We start from the raw sequence: 18,548 nt of genomic DNA on the forward strand, positions 1-18,548 counted from the left end.
AAAATACCTAATCCCAGACATAAATAAAATGAAAGTTAAATCCATTTCTATGCCACGACTTTTTCTTTCAAACATACCATAACCTCAGGAGGTTAATCCACAAAGTAGGTACAACGTCATGGGTTCTCACTTCTAGCGTAAAAAAAAAGGTAGGTAGTAGGACTAGTAGGGTCATAGGCATCTACTTCAGTACCTATGTACCTACAATTTTCCTGAGCGCGGATTAAAAAGTGTGGGGTTTGATAGAGGGAGCTGTAGGTACCTGCTAATTAGCAGGTACAGCCTCCCCCCCCTAATTCCCCTAAATACGACCCTGCGAAGGTACCTTTTCCAAGGAAGTAGCAAAGCGTAGATCTACCAGGAATAAATGTGAGGCCGTAAAATGTACGCGCCGTACGCATCGTGTGAACAGTTCTTACCCCCAATCGATTCGATAAAATAAGCCGCGAAATTTCAAATAAATTCAAATTTCAAATCCTCGTGGAATGGCAAAAGTTGCGTCGAAATAAATAAAAGTTTGTCCAACTTTCATGATTTTCATGTGTGATTTTGTGATAAGCTGATAAGATTATGTAGATACCTATTATCAAAGCTGTGTTATGTCCATCCTTTGTCTTCATCATTACTTTACTCTCTTATCGTAAAAAGTGAAATTCACAATTCACATCAAACCACCGCTGAATCACATCAAACCACTGCTGAAGTTGGAACATCACCAAAATGAAGTCAGAACCTGGTGATGTGGTGGTGAGATACATTTCCAGTGGTTGTAACAACACTCCTCATGCTTTAGACTGGAATAATGCAGGTCTTGTAGCATACGCTGCTTTCTGCAATGTTGTGATCTACGACCCTCAGGTAATACTCAGATGTGAAAATTTTGTGTGATAGCTGGGCTGTAATGTCACATGTTACTGTATAAATGCCAAGGCTGTTGGGGTTTTACCTTTTATTTGGTGACAAGCTACTTGCTTCCTCACATGTAGCTACCTTACCCAGCCTGAGAGGAACTGGGAAAAGTTGGCAACAGATTGCGTACACAGTCCTAATGATAAACCAATCACATGCCCAATTCACAATTTGTTGATTTTACAGAAGGGCTACTGGTAATTATTCAGAAGCCATGACAATGAAAAAGCAAGCTCCTTTTTGTGTTTAACCTAACCATATAATAACACTGGCAGTGCTCATTTTTGATAGTTCCTTTTTGTGGCAATTTTCCATTGACATGACTTATGAACAACCTAGCTATTTTGTCTTAGCTTCCACCCTCAATGCATAAAGTTATTTTGAAATAAATTGTTTTAATATGCTTTCTTTCCATTTTGTAGAATGGTGAAGGAGGCAAGGTACTGTACACTCTCACCAATCACAAATCCAAAGTCATGGCTGTCAAATGGGTTCTCAATACAAGTTTAGATCCTGAACACAAAGACTAGGAACTGGGAAAAGTTGGCAACAGATTGCGTACACAGTCCTAATGATAAACCAATCACATGCCCAATTCACAATTTGTTGATTTTACAGAAGGGCTACTGGTAATTATTCAGAAGCCATGACAATGAAAAAGCAAGCTCCTTTTTGTGTTTAACCTAACCATATAATAACACTGGCAGTGCTCATTTTTGATAGTTCCTTTTTGTGGCAATTTTCCATTGACATGACTTATGAACAACCTAGCTATTTTGTCTTAGCTTCCACCCTCAATGCATAAAGTTATTTTGAAATAAATTGTTTTAATATGCTTTCTTTCCATTTTGTAGAATGGTGAAGGAGGCAAGGTACTGTACACTCTCACCAATCACAAATCCAAAGTCATGGCTGTCAAATGGGTTCTCAATACAAGTTTAGATCCTGAACACAAAGACTTGGTATCTTGTTCACTAGATAAAACAGCAATCCTCTGGAAATATGTTTCTGAAGGCAACTATTTGCCTTATCACATGAGAGGTAAGTTAGACTTCAGCTTGGACACCAAACACATTGCACTTGGGCTGAAATGTGAGCTGATTCCTTGATTCACAGTAAGATGTAAAGTAAAGTTGTAGTTGATTATGAGACTTTTTTTTTTTCAGTCATCATACAAAATTTCTCTTTGGACTAGTTTGGACTGGCAGTGGGTTTGGTAGGGGGCCATTGTCCATATTAGTCCGAAAGAAAACTATGGATACCTATGGAGTTGTAATTATTAAACTGGTCTAATGAAGTCTGTATCTAGGTAGGTATCTATTATCTATCATTCATTCCATCTACGTTTTTTGTTCAGACAATATTAGGTACTCTTTTTCTAAAAAATTTGGACCGATTGCAATACTTTCTCATTACCTTGTATAGGTTCCCTATACGTAAGGGTAATAGGAAGTCAAAAAGTAAGAAGGTAAGAAGATGTAAAACATGAGAAAATGGTGGTAACAAGAAAGAAAACAAATAGAGAATCCGAGAGGAAAGAGAAAGGAAGAAAATAAAGCTTGGAATAACAGTAAGGTAATAGAAAGTAAAAAAGTAAGAAGGTAAGAAGACGTAAAATATGAGAAAATGGTGGTAACAAGAAAGAAAACAAATAGAGAATCCTCTATACGTAAGGGTAATAGAAAGTAAAAAAGTAAGAAGGTAAGAAGACGTAAAACATGAGAAATGGTGGTAACAAGAAAGAAAACAAATAGAGAATCCGAGAGGAAAGAGAAAGGAAGAAAATAAAGCTTGGAATAACAGTAAAGAGAGAAATAATAGAGAAATACCTAAAACTGAGATGAGAAAGATGTTTGTGTAAACTTAGCTCAAGGCATAACAGAGAGTTGTTTTCAAATATTGAGTGAGTGGTACTTCTACCTACCCACAATCCCACATTATTCCGACATACATATACTCACTGGGAGTGAGTTGATTCAGTTCATTGTGATGCTTTTGATGCAGAAATGGTTCCACAACAAAGAGAAACTACTCGAAGTTGTCATTTGCTTTTAGTAAAAGAAGGAAAGGAAGACACAAATAAAAAATGTACCTAGTTATCCGTCCTAACATTGTCCCAAAGAACCAAGCGATAAACTTTTTTTTTTTTTTTTTTAAATTACAATTGCTTTTTTTTAATTACCTACAATACTGTTTGTATAAAGTTACCTAACTACCTAATTATGTTGAAAACTCGGAATAAAGGTCTTTTTTTCTGTGAGGAGCTTTAACAATAATGGTCTTTCAAATGCAGAAATAGAAGAGTGTCCCTCCTCTTGGCGATGGCGTGTCAAGAGAGACCAGGTTAGACACTAGGAACTTTCTGGCGTCCGAAATCAGAAAAGCACAAAGCAGAGTGCATGTGACATCACACCTCCGAAGAACTTTATTCCATGTTCAAAAATCAAGTTGGAGAAAGAAAGTAGAAAGCAAAGTACCTAGAAGAAGCTCAGGAAATTGCTTGGATTTTTCTTTCTTGTTCAATGTTTTTGGCGCATAAAAAAGGCGAGGAAGCTATTTGTTCTCCCCCCATGAAAAATGAGTGGAAGCTGTGTCAACTCCATTACTTTCCTAGGATGAGGAAAGTTCTTGCATTAGTATAAGTCCTCATAAACAGAACTAGATACCTATAGGTACCATTGAACAGCACACCAGCAGGTACATCTTGTCCGTTTTGAGTTGATAACCTTAATTTATGATCGTATCACCTAACGATTCCGCTACATTGTCCTTACAGGACAGTAGGTACATCCTCATTTTCTCGTACTGCTTACGAGCCGTTCTTTTATGAGGCAATGTAGACAAACGAAAGTAAAAAGGAGAAAGTAATGTGCTTTTACCTCTACATACTTGGTTCAGCCCTACCTCTAACTTTATTTTATTAAAAAAAACTCTCAGCTCGCTTTATTTTCTTCTGAAAGTGTCAGAGAATTTTCATTTTGTTTTTTGACGCCTCCAAGCTACTTTTTTTCTGAGCTCAAAAAAGATGCTACCTACCTATGTACCCACTTTTCATTAAAAAAAAAAACTTCAAAGTAATTGCTATGAAAATCGAAGTGTGAAAAAACTGCTGCTGCGAACGCAACCGGAAGCTTTGCAATTTATAAAGTTGGAACTTTTCTGAATTTAAAGTTTGAATTTTATTTTTAATTAAAGTTTCATGTTTATAATTAAGTAGATGGATAGAGTACTCATCTATGTGTCCGTGTACAGGGTGTATCAAAACTCCCAAAAGCAGCGTCTCTAAAAAACATCTTTCAGCGATCACCGATCACTAAAGTGACCTCAAAATATGTTAAAGATCCTATTTTCCGGACAAAAATCCTGTTAAAAACCCTGTTTTCCGGACACTCTTATGGGGATCACTTGCTCAGAAGACCATTAAATTTCTAGTAAGGTAGAACCTACTTCAAGAGTTCTCAACGGTAGCTAGTACCCATCCCACGTCCAAGTGACCTCAAAATATGTTAAAGACCCTGTTTTCCGGACAAAAATCTGTTAAAAACCCTGTTTTCCGGACAGAAATCTGTTAAAGACCCTGTTTTCCGGACACTCTTATGGTGATCACTTGCTCAGAAGACCATTAAATTTCTAGTAAGGTAGAACCTACTTCAAGAGTTCTCAACGGTAGCTAGTACCCATCCCACGTCAGTCTTCTGTGGTGCTGATGACTGTAATGTACATATCTATGTTTTGGATTTGACTAGTCATCAGGTGACAAAGTCCAGTGTCAAGTTGATGGGACATGAGAACTGGATAAGGTCATTGGACATTAGATTGCATTGTAAGTTTGTGACCATTTAAAATGTGTTGAAATCATTTGACTTGCATCCCACGTCTTCTAATTCATACGGCGAGGCTGCATATACTCGTAGTTACTCGTACCTACCTACGTATCTATGTATGCAAGAAGGGATTTTATTAAATTACTAGGTCGCTAGGTTGGTACCTACAATTTCCCATACTAATCCCACGCCATCAACATACACACCCCTGTATGAATTACAGACAAGAAGTGAGTTTAAGTAGGAGGTACACGTTGAAGTACGAACATTACAGTCTTACCATACAGGACTGTATTTAGCCCCTCTTCCCAGGGCCGTATCCAGGATTTTGTCGAGGGGGGGGGAGAGTCAAGAGTCCAAACATTGATGTACCAGGGGGGGAGGTGCATGCTCCAAATTTTCGGAGTCTGGCCTACAGTAAACGAGAAAAATGGGGCTCTAAGAGGTGAATACGGCCCCTGCCCCTTCCTCCCAACAACCCAGTGTACGGATTCTTGGGCCCACTCCTCCCTGAAATCCTGCATACGGCCCTGACCATATATTACACAGCTGAGAAACTGAGGAGGGGTAACAAAGTTTAATTGTTTTCCCTTCACATTATTACGATATCATAATTACGCGTATGTTACCTCGTACCACTTGAACCTCCTTGAGGAACTACTTGAAACCCGGGGGCTTTTTCTGCATAATTACACCTACTTTTGTTCTGGGAAAAACTTTCCTGGTGGCTGAAGGTGGGGCGAAAGTTTCCAACCTAATTAGGTCACAGCTCACAACATAATAGAGAAAGGATGAAGAATGTGAATTATGGTTTTGAAAAATAAAGACTCGTTTGATCAACATTCGTAACAAATCTAACAATGAAATACATCAGACTTTTCAGTTGTGAGTTCTGCATGGTCTTATATGTTTTGTTATTTTATGAGTGAAAGATTAAACACTAGGCCAGCCCAGTTAACTTGGAAGTTGTCCGTCTACCTTGTTATTCCTAAGTCGTAAGTTCAATTCCCACTCGGTGTGAACTTCATCCTTAACAGATAAGGTTCGTTTTCGGATGAGCTGGCTATCCTGTCCTCCTTCTCTCTTCAATTTCTTTACAATAAGACCTCCGTTGTAACAGTGTTACTATCAGGTAGACCTGATGACAGGTACCCCTGATCAATTCTACCTGATAGTGTGTGTGCTTGTCAGTTGTACCTGTCAGTTCTACATACCTGATAGTGAGTGGCTGGCCTTACAGTTCCCTCTTTCAAACGAACAAGTAATGTTTACATCTTTTCAGACGACTCCAAGCAGCTTCACCTCCTATCGTGTTCAATGGATAAATCAATCATTGTCTGGGCGCCTGACCCCACCACCGGGCTATGGCTAGAGACTGCCCGAGTAGGAGAGGTGGGCGGTAATACACTGGGGTTCTACGGGTGCAAGTTTGGACCACGGGGTGACTACATTATCGCCCATGGGTTCCAAGGATCTTTGCATTTGTGGGCGCGTAAGGTACGTTAAGACAAGATGGTAACTTTGATTAGTTAGGATATTTTCATACACAGAAAGCCCATTCGAGACGAAATTAAAGTCTAATTAAAGAGATGGTAACTTTGATTCGTTAGGATATTTCAATACACAAAAAGCCCTTAGGTGTAGGGGCAACAGCCCCAAAAGATGGGTTAAGCTTCTACAAATCTTGATTCGTGAGGAACAGCTCAGTGGTTAAAACTTGTAAGCAGAACCTGTAGTCTCAGTCATGTTTTGTTTTCCAATGTAGTACTCTTGTCAGTGAGTTATTGCTGTCCACTTTCTCCTTTTGCGCGGGTTGGACATACCTGTATCTGGAGATATTGTTCGCAGTGAGCACCAAAGTTGTGATATAATAACACAAAGAAATTGCATTTATTGCAATGTTATATTCCTCACTATGACCTAAATACCTAATGAAAAAAAAAACTTAATTTATTTTACCTATTTGTTTCTGGATCTCGTGTAGTAAAGTGACTTTTCAGTCCCATGCTTTCAGTATATCTAAACAAGCTACATTTCATTCTATTTGCAGGGATGTGACCACATGGAAGCAGATTCAAACCCTCCCCTGTCACCAGCTCACCATCACTCAGCTAGCGTTCTCCCCCGATGACACACATCTCGTGTCAGTGTCGCGAGATCGGCGCTGGGGTTTGTACAAACGCCAATCGTCCGGCCGTCTGTCCCTGGTGGCTTGTTCGGATAAGACCAATGGGGTTCACAAGCGTATCATTTGGGGCGTGGCTTGGAGCCATGACTCGAGATACTTCCTGACTATCTCACGAGATGGCGTGTGTGTTGTGTGGGGACTAGGTGGTGAATATTAGTCCAAAGATAAATTTTGTATGATGACTAAAAAAAAGTTAAATAGTCAAATAGTCAAACAAGTATAACTTAACTTCCCAAGTTGAGCACATTGTTGATACTAGTATTGATAATTATCATTTAATTTTGCCATTTTCAGGTCATACAGATACAGTGGAACAAGTAGATGCTGTCAAGTTTGATAACCATGGAGAATCAACTACATTAATTGCAACTGCCTCAGCTGATTGCACGGTGAAGCTCTGGATTCAACCAAAAGATAACAGTAAGACTCACAGAATTTTATTTATTTAAAATTTGTTTTAGACTCTTCATTGGGTTTAAACAAATACAAGAAACTACTAAGGGTGAAATTATTGCCTAGGGCAATCTCTACCATTCAACCCTGTCTTGGTTGTCAATGTTGTCATTATCAAATGTATTGGCATTTCTAGGATGGTATGTTGAACTACGAGTTCTGAATTCTTTCAATTTTCAGAAACACTTTATTTACCCATTGGTCTAGAACCTCATATTGATTTTTTTTTTCTGTGTTTGTGCAGGAACCCAAAGTATTTCAACATAGACTGTAGAGTACTGTAGACCCAAAAGAGTAAAACTGTCTAGGACAAAATAGTGTCTTTTTGTCAGCAATGTTAAATACCTAGTTTTTTTTTACTATCAACATACGTCTACTTGATTTTATTTCAGGTGAGATCCAATGTATTCAAACCCTGACCATCCCGTCCAAGGCATATAACTTGCACACTCTCACTGTACGAATACTAGTGATACAAGAGACTGCATTAGTCTTCTGTGGTGCTGATGACTGTAATGTACATATCTATGTTTTGGATTTGACTAGTCATCAGGTGACAAAGTCCAGTGTCAAGTTGATGGGACATGAGAACTGGATAAGGTCATTGGACATTAGATTGCATTGTAAGTTTGTGACCATTTAAAATGTGTTGAAATCATTTGACTTGCTGAGAAAAGAAAAGAAAAAAGAAATCATCTGGTTTTTATGTACCTTTTTTTTAGCTCAGTTATTCACATTGTCAATTAAAATACTGGGCAGTCTCATTGTTCCTTAACATTCAGGGATTCAATTGAAATCATTGATACAGGCATGGCTGATCAAGAAGGGTACTTGTTGAGAAGTTACGTCAATGGAAACTTGCTACAGAAAAGAGCTGTCACAAATGAGCAGTGACCAGTGTTATAATAGGGTTAATGCAAAAAGGAGCTTTCACAATTTGAGCTGTGACCAATGTTATTATAGGGTTAGTTTAAACACACAAAGGAGCTTTCTTTTTCATGGTTGTGGCTTCTGAATAATTACCAAAAAAGCGAAAGCTCACCAAATATTACCACCAGTTGTATGTCGAATCTCAATTGTCTTTTAAATTTTTAATTTTAATTAATGAAGATTCTTAATGCAACATCCGTTTGTTAAGACTGGTGAGTAGTGTGTTTAATCTAACCAACCTCAGTGGTGCAGTGGTTAACGCGTTGGACTTCGAATCTGGAGGTTGGTGGTTTGAGTCCAAGTCAAGTCATAAAATTTATCTAGGTGTAATAGGTGGGGAACGATATTTGTGACGAACATTTATGTTTAACACAATCCTCTGGAAATATGTTTCTGAAGGCAACTATTTGCCTTATCACATGAGAGGTAAGTTAGACTTCAGCTTGGACACCAAACACATTGCACTTGGGCTGAAATGTGAGCTGATTCCTTGATTCACAGAAAGATGTAAAGTAAAGTTGTTTTTGATTATGAGACTTTTTTTTTTGTGAGTCATCATACAAAATTTCTCTTTGGACTAGTTTGGAATGGCAGCGGGTGTGGTAGGGGGCTATTGTCCATATTAGTCCAAAGATAAAATTTGTATGATGACTAAAAAAAAAGTTACTTAAATAGTCAAATAGTCAAACAAGTATAACTCAAACACCACTGCCAATGTCAACCAAGTTTTCCATCTGGAACGTAAGTTACCTTGATGTTTCCGTGCAACGTACAAGTATTGCATGTGATATACACAGAGCTAAAAGTTCAAAAGTTTTAGTATATAGAAAAAATCAACTAAAGAGTGATCTGTACTGTTATACTCAGAATTTACAAGTACATGAAAAAGAAATAATGAGATAACTGGCGTCTAATCTAGAATTAGCTTCTTCGGACATCATATTTTCTTTAATTCTATTCCACCCTACTGTTAAATATTTTATTTAATTCGATTGTACCAACCTCAGTGGTGCAGTGGTCAACGCGTTGAACTTGGATCTGGAGGTTGGTGGTTCGAGTCCAAGTCAAGTTGTAAAATTTATCTATGTGTAATAATATCATTCCCCAATTATAATTAGGGAACGATATTTGTTACAAGCATTTAAGTATGCCTAACACAATTCAAATTTCCTATTTTATTCAATTGTCATTTCTCCTACTGTTATATATTTTATTTAATTCGATTGTACAAACCTCAGTGGTGCAGTGGTCAACGCGTTGGACTTGGATCTGGAGGTTGGTGGTTCGAGTCCAAGTCAAGTCGTAAAATTTATCGATGTGTAATAATATCGTTCCTCAATTATAATTAGGGAACGATATTTGTTACAAGCATTTAAGTATGCCTAACACAATTCAAATTTCCTATTTTATTCAATTGTCATTTCCAGAACCTCCCACAGAAGAAGACCTTGTTCAAAACACCCTGTGGCCAGAGGTACAGAAGTTGTATGGACATGGATATGAGATTTACAGTCTTGCTGCTTCACATGACGGTACCTTGCTAGCATCTGCATGTAAAGCTACCAAACCTGAACATGCCGCTATTATTATATGGTAAGTCGGATTTTGGCTAACGGACCAAAGTAAGACCTGTATCTTTGAGCTAAGGTGCGGCAATTATACTGTGAAAGTTGTATCACAAATGCGATCATTGTTATGCTAGTCTGGGCTCAACAACCCTGCGTGACAGTGGGAGGACATTTCGGTCCCGTACGGGATATTCAGTGGGAGCCTAGTGGACAGTTTATTATATCCGTCTCCGAGGACCAAACCACCAGGCTCCATGCTCCTTTTGTAGGCAAGGTAAGGGTCCCCTTTCAAAAAGAGATTATAGGGCTACCGCTAAGAGGGGGAAAAAATCTTGTCTGTCATTTGATATTGGCGAGAGAATGGCTGAAAGTTCAGTCGCTATTTAAGGCCAAAGTTCTGCTATTTAAGGCTTATTTTGGATAAAAGCCCAAATTATTTATTATTTAGTTACACACAAAAAAAAGGAGTTAGCGGTTCTCAGAACCTTACCTTTTGCGGCAGGTCGTTCAAACCTCACAAAAAGAGGTTCAATAAATTATGTACATTATAGATTAGAATGTTCTTGTGTTGGATTTCCAGAAATGTAGTGTTCGTCTGTTATTCAGAGCCAAAGTTCTGATATTCAGGGCTAAATTTGTATAAAAGCCCAAAAGGAGTTCGCGTTTCTCAGGACTCGGCCTTTCGCGCCAGGTCTCTCAAACTCAGCAGAGAGGTTCGATTAATTATGTAGATCCCATTGTTTTCTGTCAGACTTTTTTAAGACTACGAGGGTAAAAGGACTTTTTAGTGTCATCCTAGCAGCAGAAATGAGGTGTATTCTATTCTTTCAGAACACCTGGTATGAAATGGCTCGGCCTCAGGTGCATGGTTATGATCTGACATGTCTGGCTCTCATATCAACTTTTGTGTTTGCATCGGGAGCTGATGAGAAGGTAGTGAGAGCTTTCAGAACCACTCAGAACTTTGTGGACAACATACAACGTCTGTGTGGATTAGACTTCTCGCAACATCCGACTAATATTCTGTTTACCATTTAATGGGTATACCCCGTAAATTTGTTGAAATTAAGTGAAAATTTTCTTTCACTTCAGGCATGGACACCAGAGTGTTGTAAACCGACTGCAGTTCCGGCCCTGTTCAGGAGAGGCGGGGAGGAGAGAGGGAGACCAGAATATATTTCAGCTCTGTTCGGCAGGGGGAGACACCTTTGTCAGGATCTATGACGTCATGCTTGATAGGTGAGTACTTTATATTCCGTGTTGATGAAATAGGCTTGGGTCAGACACTCAGTATCAGGTAGACCTGACAGGTACACTTGATCAGGTTCGCCTGTCAGGTTTACCTGCTACCTGATGAGCATACTCACTATCAGATAGACCTAACAGGCGGACCTGTTAGTGAGTGGCTGGCCTTGGTACCTATACCTAAAGGGTGGGTTGGGGTAATTCAAAAGACTTGCTTATGGACTACAGAAGGACGTCATTTGAGACCATTAAAGTTTGTGTCTCAAAATTGCACTGTCCCAAAATTGTCCCAACCCAACCTACTTTTAACTTTTGAAACTAAATTCTATAAGAGAGTGAATGGGCTACAGAAGAGAGGAAATTGCTGATAACTCGAAGGGGGGGGGCACTCCCACAAATAAAATACACCTATTGTTTGTCATGGTTCTATGTTCAATCATGAAAGCATGTGTGATTGAGGTTTGAGGTCTCAGGTTGACCTGTGTATGTACTCGATTGTATTGTTTAGAATGAATAGACCTTGTTGTTAACCCCTTCGGTGTCGTTAGGGTTGAATTCTTGAAATTCCAAAGCACCTAAATTATCTGGGTTCAGATTATCCATGTATTGAAGTACTTAATGTCTACGGGACGAACTTAAAGGACAAATACGACTGAGTAGTAGGTACCCGGCAAATATTTATATATATAAAAAAAAATGGATGTATTTAATCAAAAATCGTCAGGTCCTCTAGGACTCCTAGAATTTCTGAAGGCACCATTGGGTACACACTCTGTACTGGTGACTGTTGCGGATACCATCAATCTCTTGAGGTCAAATTTACGCCAAAATTTCTAACCGAAAAAGGCAAGACGATGAAAAGGTAGTCCCACAAACCAAGTTCTTATGAAAAAGGAAAATACCTAGTAAAAAAAAAAATCAAAAAAGGATCTAACTTACATTTGTTTCGATTAGAAGTACACACGGGTTAATATGGAGGAGTACATACGAGTACTAATTTAGATCAATTAGAATTCCTCTAGTACTCTGTGCCTTGTTTAAATAAAAGATTTAGGTCAAAAGTTAACTACTTCTAATGATGAGGAATGTCAAGTAAGATAAATGTGAATGACGCCAAATGCTATTGTAATAGAGTTGATGGGAGCTTTGAATATCAAAATGACCCTAGCCCGAGTTCCCAGAAGTGTACGGTTTGGCCGCTATTTAAGGTTATTCAAGAGGTTTGATAGAGGGAACTGTATCTGATAAGGTCTTATTGTCCCGAAATCGAAGAGAGAAGGATGACAGGATAGGAAAAGCCCAGCCGTTCCGAGAACGAACATAATTCGTTCAGGATAAAATCCGCCCCGGGAAGTACTCTGTGCCTTGTTTAAATAAAAGATTTAGGTCAAAAGTTAACTACTTCCAATGATGAGGAATGTCAAGTAAGATAAATGTGAATGACGCCAAATGCTATTGTAATAGAGTTGATGGGGGCTTTGAGTATCAAAATGACCCTAGCTCGAGTTCCCAGAAATGTACGGTTTGGCCGCTATTTAAGGCCATTGGAGAGGTTTTATAGAGCGAACTGTATGTGATAAGGTCTTATTGTCCCGAAATCGAAGAGAGAAGGATGACAGGATAGAAAAGGCCCAGCCGTTCCGAGAACGAACATAATTCGTTCTGGATAAAATCCGCCCCGGGTGGGAATCGAAACCATGGCCTAGCGCTTACAAGGCAGACGCGTTACCGTCCAAACTAACCAGGCTGGCAGGCCATAATTTTAAAAAGACTAAAAAATAATAGCAAATTTCTCAGAATTTTAGATTCGGCCCAAGGCGCTCAAAATTTCTAGCGGAATGTGATAAAATATGTAGATCAGAATGACTCTTTGCTGGTTTCCCAAAAATATACGGTTCGGCCGTTATTTAAGGCCAAAGTTACGCTATTTAGGACTAAAAATGGAAAAAACTCATAAGGAGTTCGCGGTTCTCAGGACTTTACCTTTAACCTTAGCGCACTCAATATATGTGCATGCTAGCGATATGCCACTGCCTGGCTATTGTATAATTCTAGAGTTTCAGTGAACTGTAGTAAAATCAGGAAAATCGTTCCCTTGAGGACCCTACAGGCCCCATTGAACGTAATAAACCCTGTTTACGCTATTTTGGGAATTTCTTAGAAACGAGTCATTAAGATTACGCTGCGTACCTTTGTATTATTAATGACGTATTGAGAAGGAAAGGAATTGAAAATAAATTAAACTGTGTAGAACATACATACTATATAGTAATCTATAGGCATTTTGTGTTGATTCTGTACTTGTGTTCGGAATGCGGAACACAGATGAAAGCTCAGTACAGGTGGGAAGGGAAGGTTATGAGATTAGAACCTATCACTTTTCGTACTAGTGCTGAGAGTAGAAATTGTTGTATTGGGCTTATGAGTGTGAACTTGAGAAGTTCAAAGTATCAGGATACGATGCCTTTACAAAGCAAAGCCTATAGGGTAAACGGAAAAATAGTGGAAGAATAGTGCTTATTTATACTAATGAGTCCCTTTACTCCAGCAGTAGATTACTACTAGTATTATTGTGGTCAAATTCTCAAAAAATATTGAGGATAAAATTCCATACCTCGGCTGGGATTGAAGCCGTACCCTCCTGACTCTCAGGCGAGCGTCTTGACCACTACTCCACAGGATAAAGGATAATACAAATGTAAAGGATAGTAGGTACAATACAAATACAAAATTTAATCTATCTTAATCTCACCACTTGGTTCTGTGTGTTTCCCTGTATTCATTGACGCTCCGGGTAAATTTTCGATTTCTCTATTACACACGATGAGGTAACATGATGGAAATAGTGAAGAAAATCCACGTTATCAGCAAATAGTTTGATTAATTTTAACACTACCTGATGATCAGGAACACAAATGTTTTGCTTGTGAAATATTTTCTGGGTTCAAATATTTCAATAGTGATTTTTTTTTTTTTTGAAGGTTAAATAGGTTTCTTACGTCCCTAGTAGCGAACCCGTAACCTTTGTACTGTGAAACGATAATTGTCAGGTCATTAAGGTTATAGGTTCAGGCTGATTAGGTGTAGTGGACCGAAATATTTCAAGGCGGGGTTTTTATTGTCTTTTCTGCTTTCGCTATTTGGGTCAATTGTTTTTTAGGAGCAGAAATAAAATGTTGAACTAGTGATTTTTGTAACTCAAGAAATTTCAACAAATCATGAATGCTCGTCCGAAATATTGTCGTCTTGACTTGGAATCGAACCATCACCTCCTGATCCGAAGTCCACCGCACTCAATACTATGCTATGCTGAGTGCTGAGGTTGGTGATTTCTGCAATTATCGACAAAGGACTCATTCACATATCACTGTATACATATTAATTAAGAAAACATCTGCTGAAAATATATGTACAATTTTACACGAGAAAATGATATACATATGTACCTACCTAGGTAAAGATAAACTCTAATAAAGTCACTGTCCCATTTTCCTCTTCTCCTTCCAACATAAGATTCCCAAAATAAATGAGCAAACTTGGAAAGAAAGGAAAATGTAAACATTTATGGTAAACATTTTACGAGGGCAAACAATTTGAAATTTGGCGCCAAAACATTGCCCTCATTTGGAGAAAAAGTAGAACATTCTCTCTCTTGATATGACACTTTAATGGCAATGTTTCAAAAATTAAAAAAAAAAAAAATAAAGATTGATAATTTTGAAAAAAATTCGATCCTTTTTTCTTCCAAGCCCTTCAATTTTTTTCTTACCTTTGTAAGTCAATCAAAAGATTCCAAAATGAAAAGTTGACCACCTTAAGGGAATTTTTAAAAATTAACTTTAGGAAAAACACCAACTAAATTTATTTTCTAAAAAAACAACAAACAAAATCGTTTCTATTTATTATTTTGTAATTAAAAAATTATCGTCAAGTCCACATGTTGGGGAAATTATAAATTGATTTTGATTTTTCAAACAGCCTACACTGAAGGCGAAACTTTAAAAGCGCCTAAAATGCCACAGTCATAGATTGAAATTTTCGAAATATTTTTTCCTATATGATAAAGAAGAATCTCTTCTATTTGAATGCACGGCGCGTTGCGCGTTAGATCGGTAATTTGTTGGGGCGCGGGAAATAGGGTGAGCGTGTGACGTCACACACACGGGAGCATGCGTGTTAAATCTATGTATTTGTACGTTATACTGACCCGTTGGTGTTTCCTTATGATAACTGTTTCATCTGCTGTTTTTTCTCTCTTTCTTTGCGGCAGTGAAACAGCTGCGGCAAAATTGGTCTTTACGCCCTTCACATTGGTGTTGAGTCGATTTAGAACTCGGATCAGAGACTGGAGTTGAAACAAAACCGAACTAAGATCAGACAATCAAAATTTCAAATCTCGTTCTCTGATAATTATATTCTTCAAAGTTTATGAACTTTGCTTGAAAGTATTAATAAAGGATAAGTAAACATAACCCTTGAACAAGGAACACAGTAAAAACAATATCAAATGCGTCCTTTTCTAAAGAAAGCAAAATAAGCTTGGAAGCAAAAGTCATTCCTAGACTGTCCACACAGCACACCCACGTGCTAATACGGCCATATGAAATGCTTAGGAAATACAAATTTGAAAATCGATAGAATAAAACGGCAATTTTTTTCCTTCAACATACGATGTACTCCGGAGATTAGTAGGGGATTAACTTTAATTCCTACGTTTTGAATGGATTAAATGGAAGATAGATAGGACACTTATCATTTCAATCTAGATAGCAGGTATATTTGCATACTGTGAAGATAATTGGATAGATAAATAATACTTTAATATTGTATGGTAGAGAGGTGTGTAAATATGTCTCGAGGAGAAGTAGTAAGTCTTGAAAATTTAGGGACATTCATGTACACAGGTTCCAAAACATGCTCCAGATTATATAAATCTCATTTTAGCATAATTAGATTATTATGTATGTATTCCTAAATTTAGGGGCCCGTATGTGTCCTATATCCTAATTATTAGTAGATCTTCAATGGATTTCAACTTTCAGATAGATCTACGATTTTCTAGTGCTAAATAGGTACGTATGTTAGTAGTCAATTCTGTCATTGAAGACTGACTAGTACCATCCTTAAGTTGGCACTCGTTTTGTTTGTGTATCTAAAGTAATTCAATATGACAACAGTTTCCAATAGGGCTCGTTCTCGGAACGTTTGGCTTACTCCTGTCTTATCCTCCGTCTTTCTTCCATTTCGTGACAATAAGACCTTAGTGGTTACAGGTCCCTCTATCAAACCTCTAAAAAAAAACTTCGACTCCGCCGGGAATCGAACCCGGGACCTCCGGCGCTCAAGCCTAGTGTGATGCCTATTCGGTCACGGAGCTTGCTCCAAAAAACAATAAGGTATTCCATCACTCACCTCCCCGCTATGGTGGACCTCAATGTCCATGTATTACCCTCAGGACTCCATGTGTACAGATAGATAGTACCAGATTCACTACCAATAGCCACCACATACTGGGTTCCCCTCAACCTAGGTGCTAGTGAGATCGCTGTCAGTGATTCCTCTTTGAGTTCTAGCGTTGAGATGGCGCTGTAACCGCCTAGAAATAACAGGGACCATATATTATTAGAGAGCGCAGTATATTAGTGACAAGAGCTACATACATGCTACTCATTTAGTATTATTCAAAAGCTCCTAATTGTGGATTACAAGAAGCTACTGGCATCTTGTGTAATAACAATCCAAGCTACGCTCCAAATTATTCAAATTCTATAAAGTTCTAATTCAACGCACAAATTCTTACGTAGTGAGCTCTTCTCATTTACATTATCACCACGTTGTCCCCCACACGCCATCTCGTGAGATAGTCAGGAAGTATCGCGAGTCATGACTCCAAGCCACGCCCCAAATAATTCAAATTCTATAAAGTTCTATTTCAACACACAAATTCTCACCTAGTGAGCTCTTCTCATTGACACTATCACCACCTAGTCCCCACACAACACACACGCCATCTCGTGAGATACTCATTTAGTATTATTCAAAAGCTCCTAATTGTGGATTACAAGAAGCTACTGACATCTTGTGTAAAAACAATTCAAGTTACGCCCCAAGCGATTCAAATTCTATAAAGTTCTAATTCAACACACAAATTCTCACCTAGTGAGCTCTTCTCATTGACACTATCACCACCTAGTCCCCACACAACACACACGCCATCTCGTGAGATAGTCAGGAAGTATCTCGAGTCATGGCTCCAAGCCACGCCCCAAATGATACGCTTGTGAACCCCATTGGTCTTATCCGAACAAGCCACCAGGGACAGACGGCCGGACGATTGGCGTTTGTACAAACCCCAGCGCCGATCTCGCGACACTGACACGAGATGTGTGTCATCGGGGGAGAACGCTAGCTGAGTGATGGTGAGCTGGTGACAGGGGAGGGTTTGAATCTGCTTCCATGTGGTCACATCCCTGCAAATAGAATGAAATGTAGCTTGTTTAGATATACTGAAAGCATGGGACTGAAAAGTCACTTTACTACACGAGATCCAGAAACAAATAGGTAAAATAAATTAAGTTTTTTTTTTCATTAGGTATTTAGGTCATAGTGAGGAATATAACATTGCAATAAATGCAATTTCTTTGTGTTATTATATCACAACTTTGGTGCTCACTGCAACATTGGTGTTAGCTGTTGGGGTGACAAATTTCCTAATGTTTTCTCACGTTTGACATGAGACTTTTTTTTGTTTCATTTTGAAATTGTAGTAAGCTGTATGTGCTAGGTTTGAAATTGTAACATTTTGATAAACGTAAGTAGGTGCTAGGTTCCTATTTCCTATGTATGATAATAAAATAGAATTTCCTATACATATCTAGTATTTTTCTCACTATCAGAGAGGAGGGGTATTGTGAGGTATGAGGTACACCCACGTACTTTTAAAAGCTTGATTTTGATAATATAAAGTGCAAAGTTCAATCTGAGGCATTAATGTAGGCTCACTTTCCGTGTCGGTGTACATAGCAAACTTATGCCGATATAGGTACTAATAAATCAATCGGCTTAGTAAAAGTAGCTTATTCATACATAGGTATCTAGTATTTTTCTCACTATCAGAGAGGAGCGGTATTTTGAGGTATGAGGTACACCCACGTACTTTTAAAAGCTTGATTTTGATAATATGGAGTGCAAAGTTCAATCTGAGGCATTAATGTAGACTCACTTTCCGTGTCGGTGTACATAGCAAACTTATGCCGATATAGGTACTAATAAATCAATCGGCTTAGTAAAAGTAGCTTATTCATAACTTGTAGACTCACTTTCCGTGTCGGTGTACATAGCAAACTTATGCCGATATAGGTAGGCTTGCCAAATATCCAAAATGTCGATTCGGGACGCGAATCCGCGAACATAATTGCCAAATCCGCGAAC

At 38.4% G+C, this 18,548-nt stretch overlaps 2 protein-coding genes and 2 long non-coding RNA genes across 5 annotated transcripts in view; 3 read left to right on the plus strand and 1 right to left on the minus strand.

Moving 5' to 3' along the window:
* The first annotated feature begins 493 nt into the window (after window positions 1-493).
* On the plus strand, window positions 494-9,901 carry LOC103520760 (elongator complex protein 2). Its single transcript, XM_026831742.1, has 8 exons — window positions 494-858; window positions 1,332-1,419; window positions 1,852-1,950; window positions 7,216-7,341; window positions 7,767-7,997; window positions 8,183-8,250; window positions 8,988-9,045; window positions 9,732-9,901. The coding sequence occupies exons 1-8, from the start codon at window positions 721-723 to the stop codon at window positions 9,899-9,901; spliced, it is 978 nt and encodes a 325-aa protein (XP_026687543.1). The 5' UTR covers window positions 494-720.
* Window positions 9,902-10,017: 116 nt separating this feature from the next.
* Window positions 10,018-10,881, plus strand: LOC113472188. The gene is made up of 2 exons (XR_003394610.1): window positions 10,018-10,146; window positions 10,704-10,881. It is a non-coding gene; the product is annotated as an uncharacterized LOC113472188 (long non-coding RNA).
* Window positions 10,882-10,968: 87 nt separating this feature from the next.
* The window catches only part of LOC103520642 (proton-coupled amino acid transporter-like protein CG1139), a 33,460-nt gene continuing 25,880 nt past the window's right edge, over window positions 10,969-18,548 (plus strand). The window contains exon 1 of the mRNA XM_008485746.2: window positions 10,969-11,111. Coding sequence (XP_008483968.1) covers window positions 11,093-11,111 — 19 coding nt within the window. The 5' untranslated portion in view covers window positions 10,969-11,092. The remainder of the gene's footprint in view (window positions 11,112-18,548) is intronic.
* LOC113472189 lies at window positions 16,572-17,594 on the minus strand. Of its 2 annotated transcripts, none has more exons than XR_003394611.1 (2): window positions 17,274-17,594; window positions 16,572-16,713 (listed from the first exon to the last, which is right to left on the minus strand). It is a non-coding gene; the product is annotated as an uncharacterized LOC113472189 (long non-coding RNA). The 2 variants fall into 2 exon arrangements; XR_003394612.1 differs by lacking the exon at window positions 17,274-17,594 and adding an exon at window positions 17,069-17,134.

The sequence above is a fragment of the Diaphorina citri genome, unplaced genomic scaffold (assembly GCF_000475195.1).
Source record: "Diaphorina citri unplaced genomic scaffold, Diaci psyllid genome assembly version 1.1 scaffold71, whole genome shotgun sequence".
NCBI lineage: Eukaryota > Metazoa > Arthropoda > Insecta > Hemiptera > Psyllidae > Diaphorina > Diaphorina citri.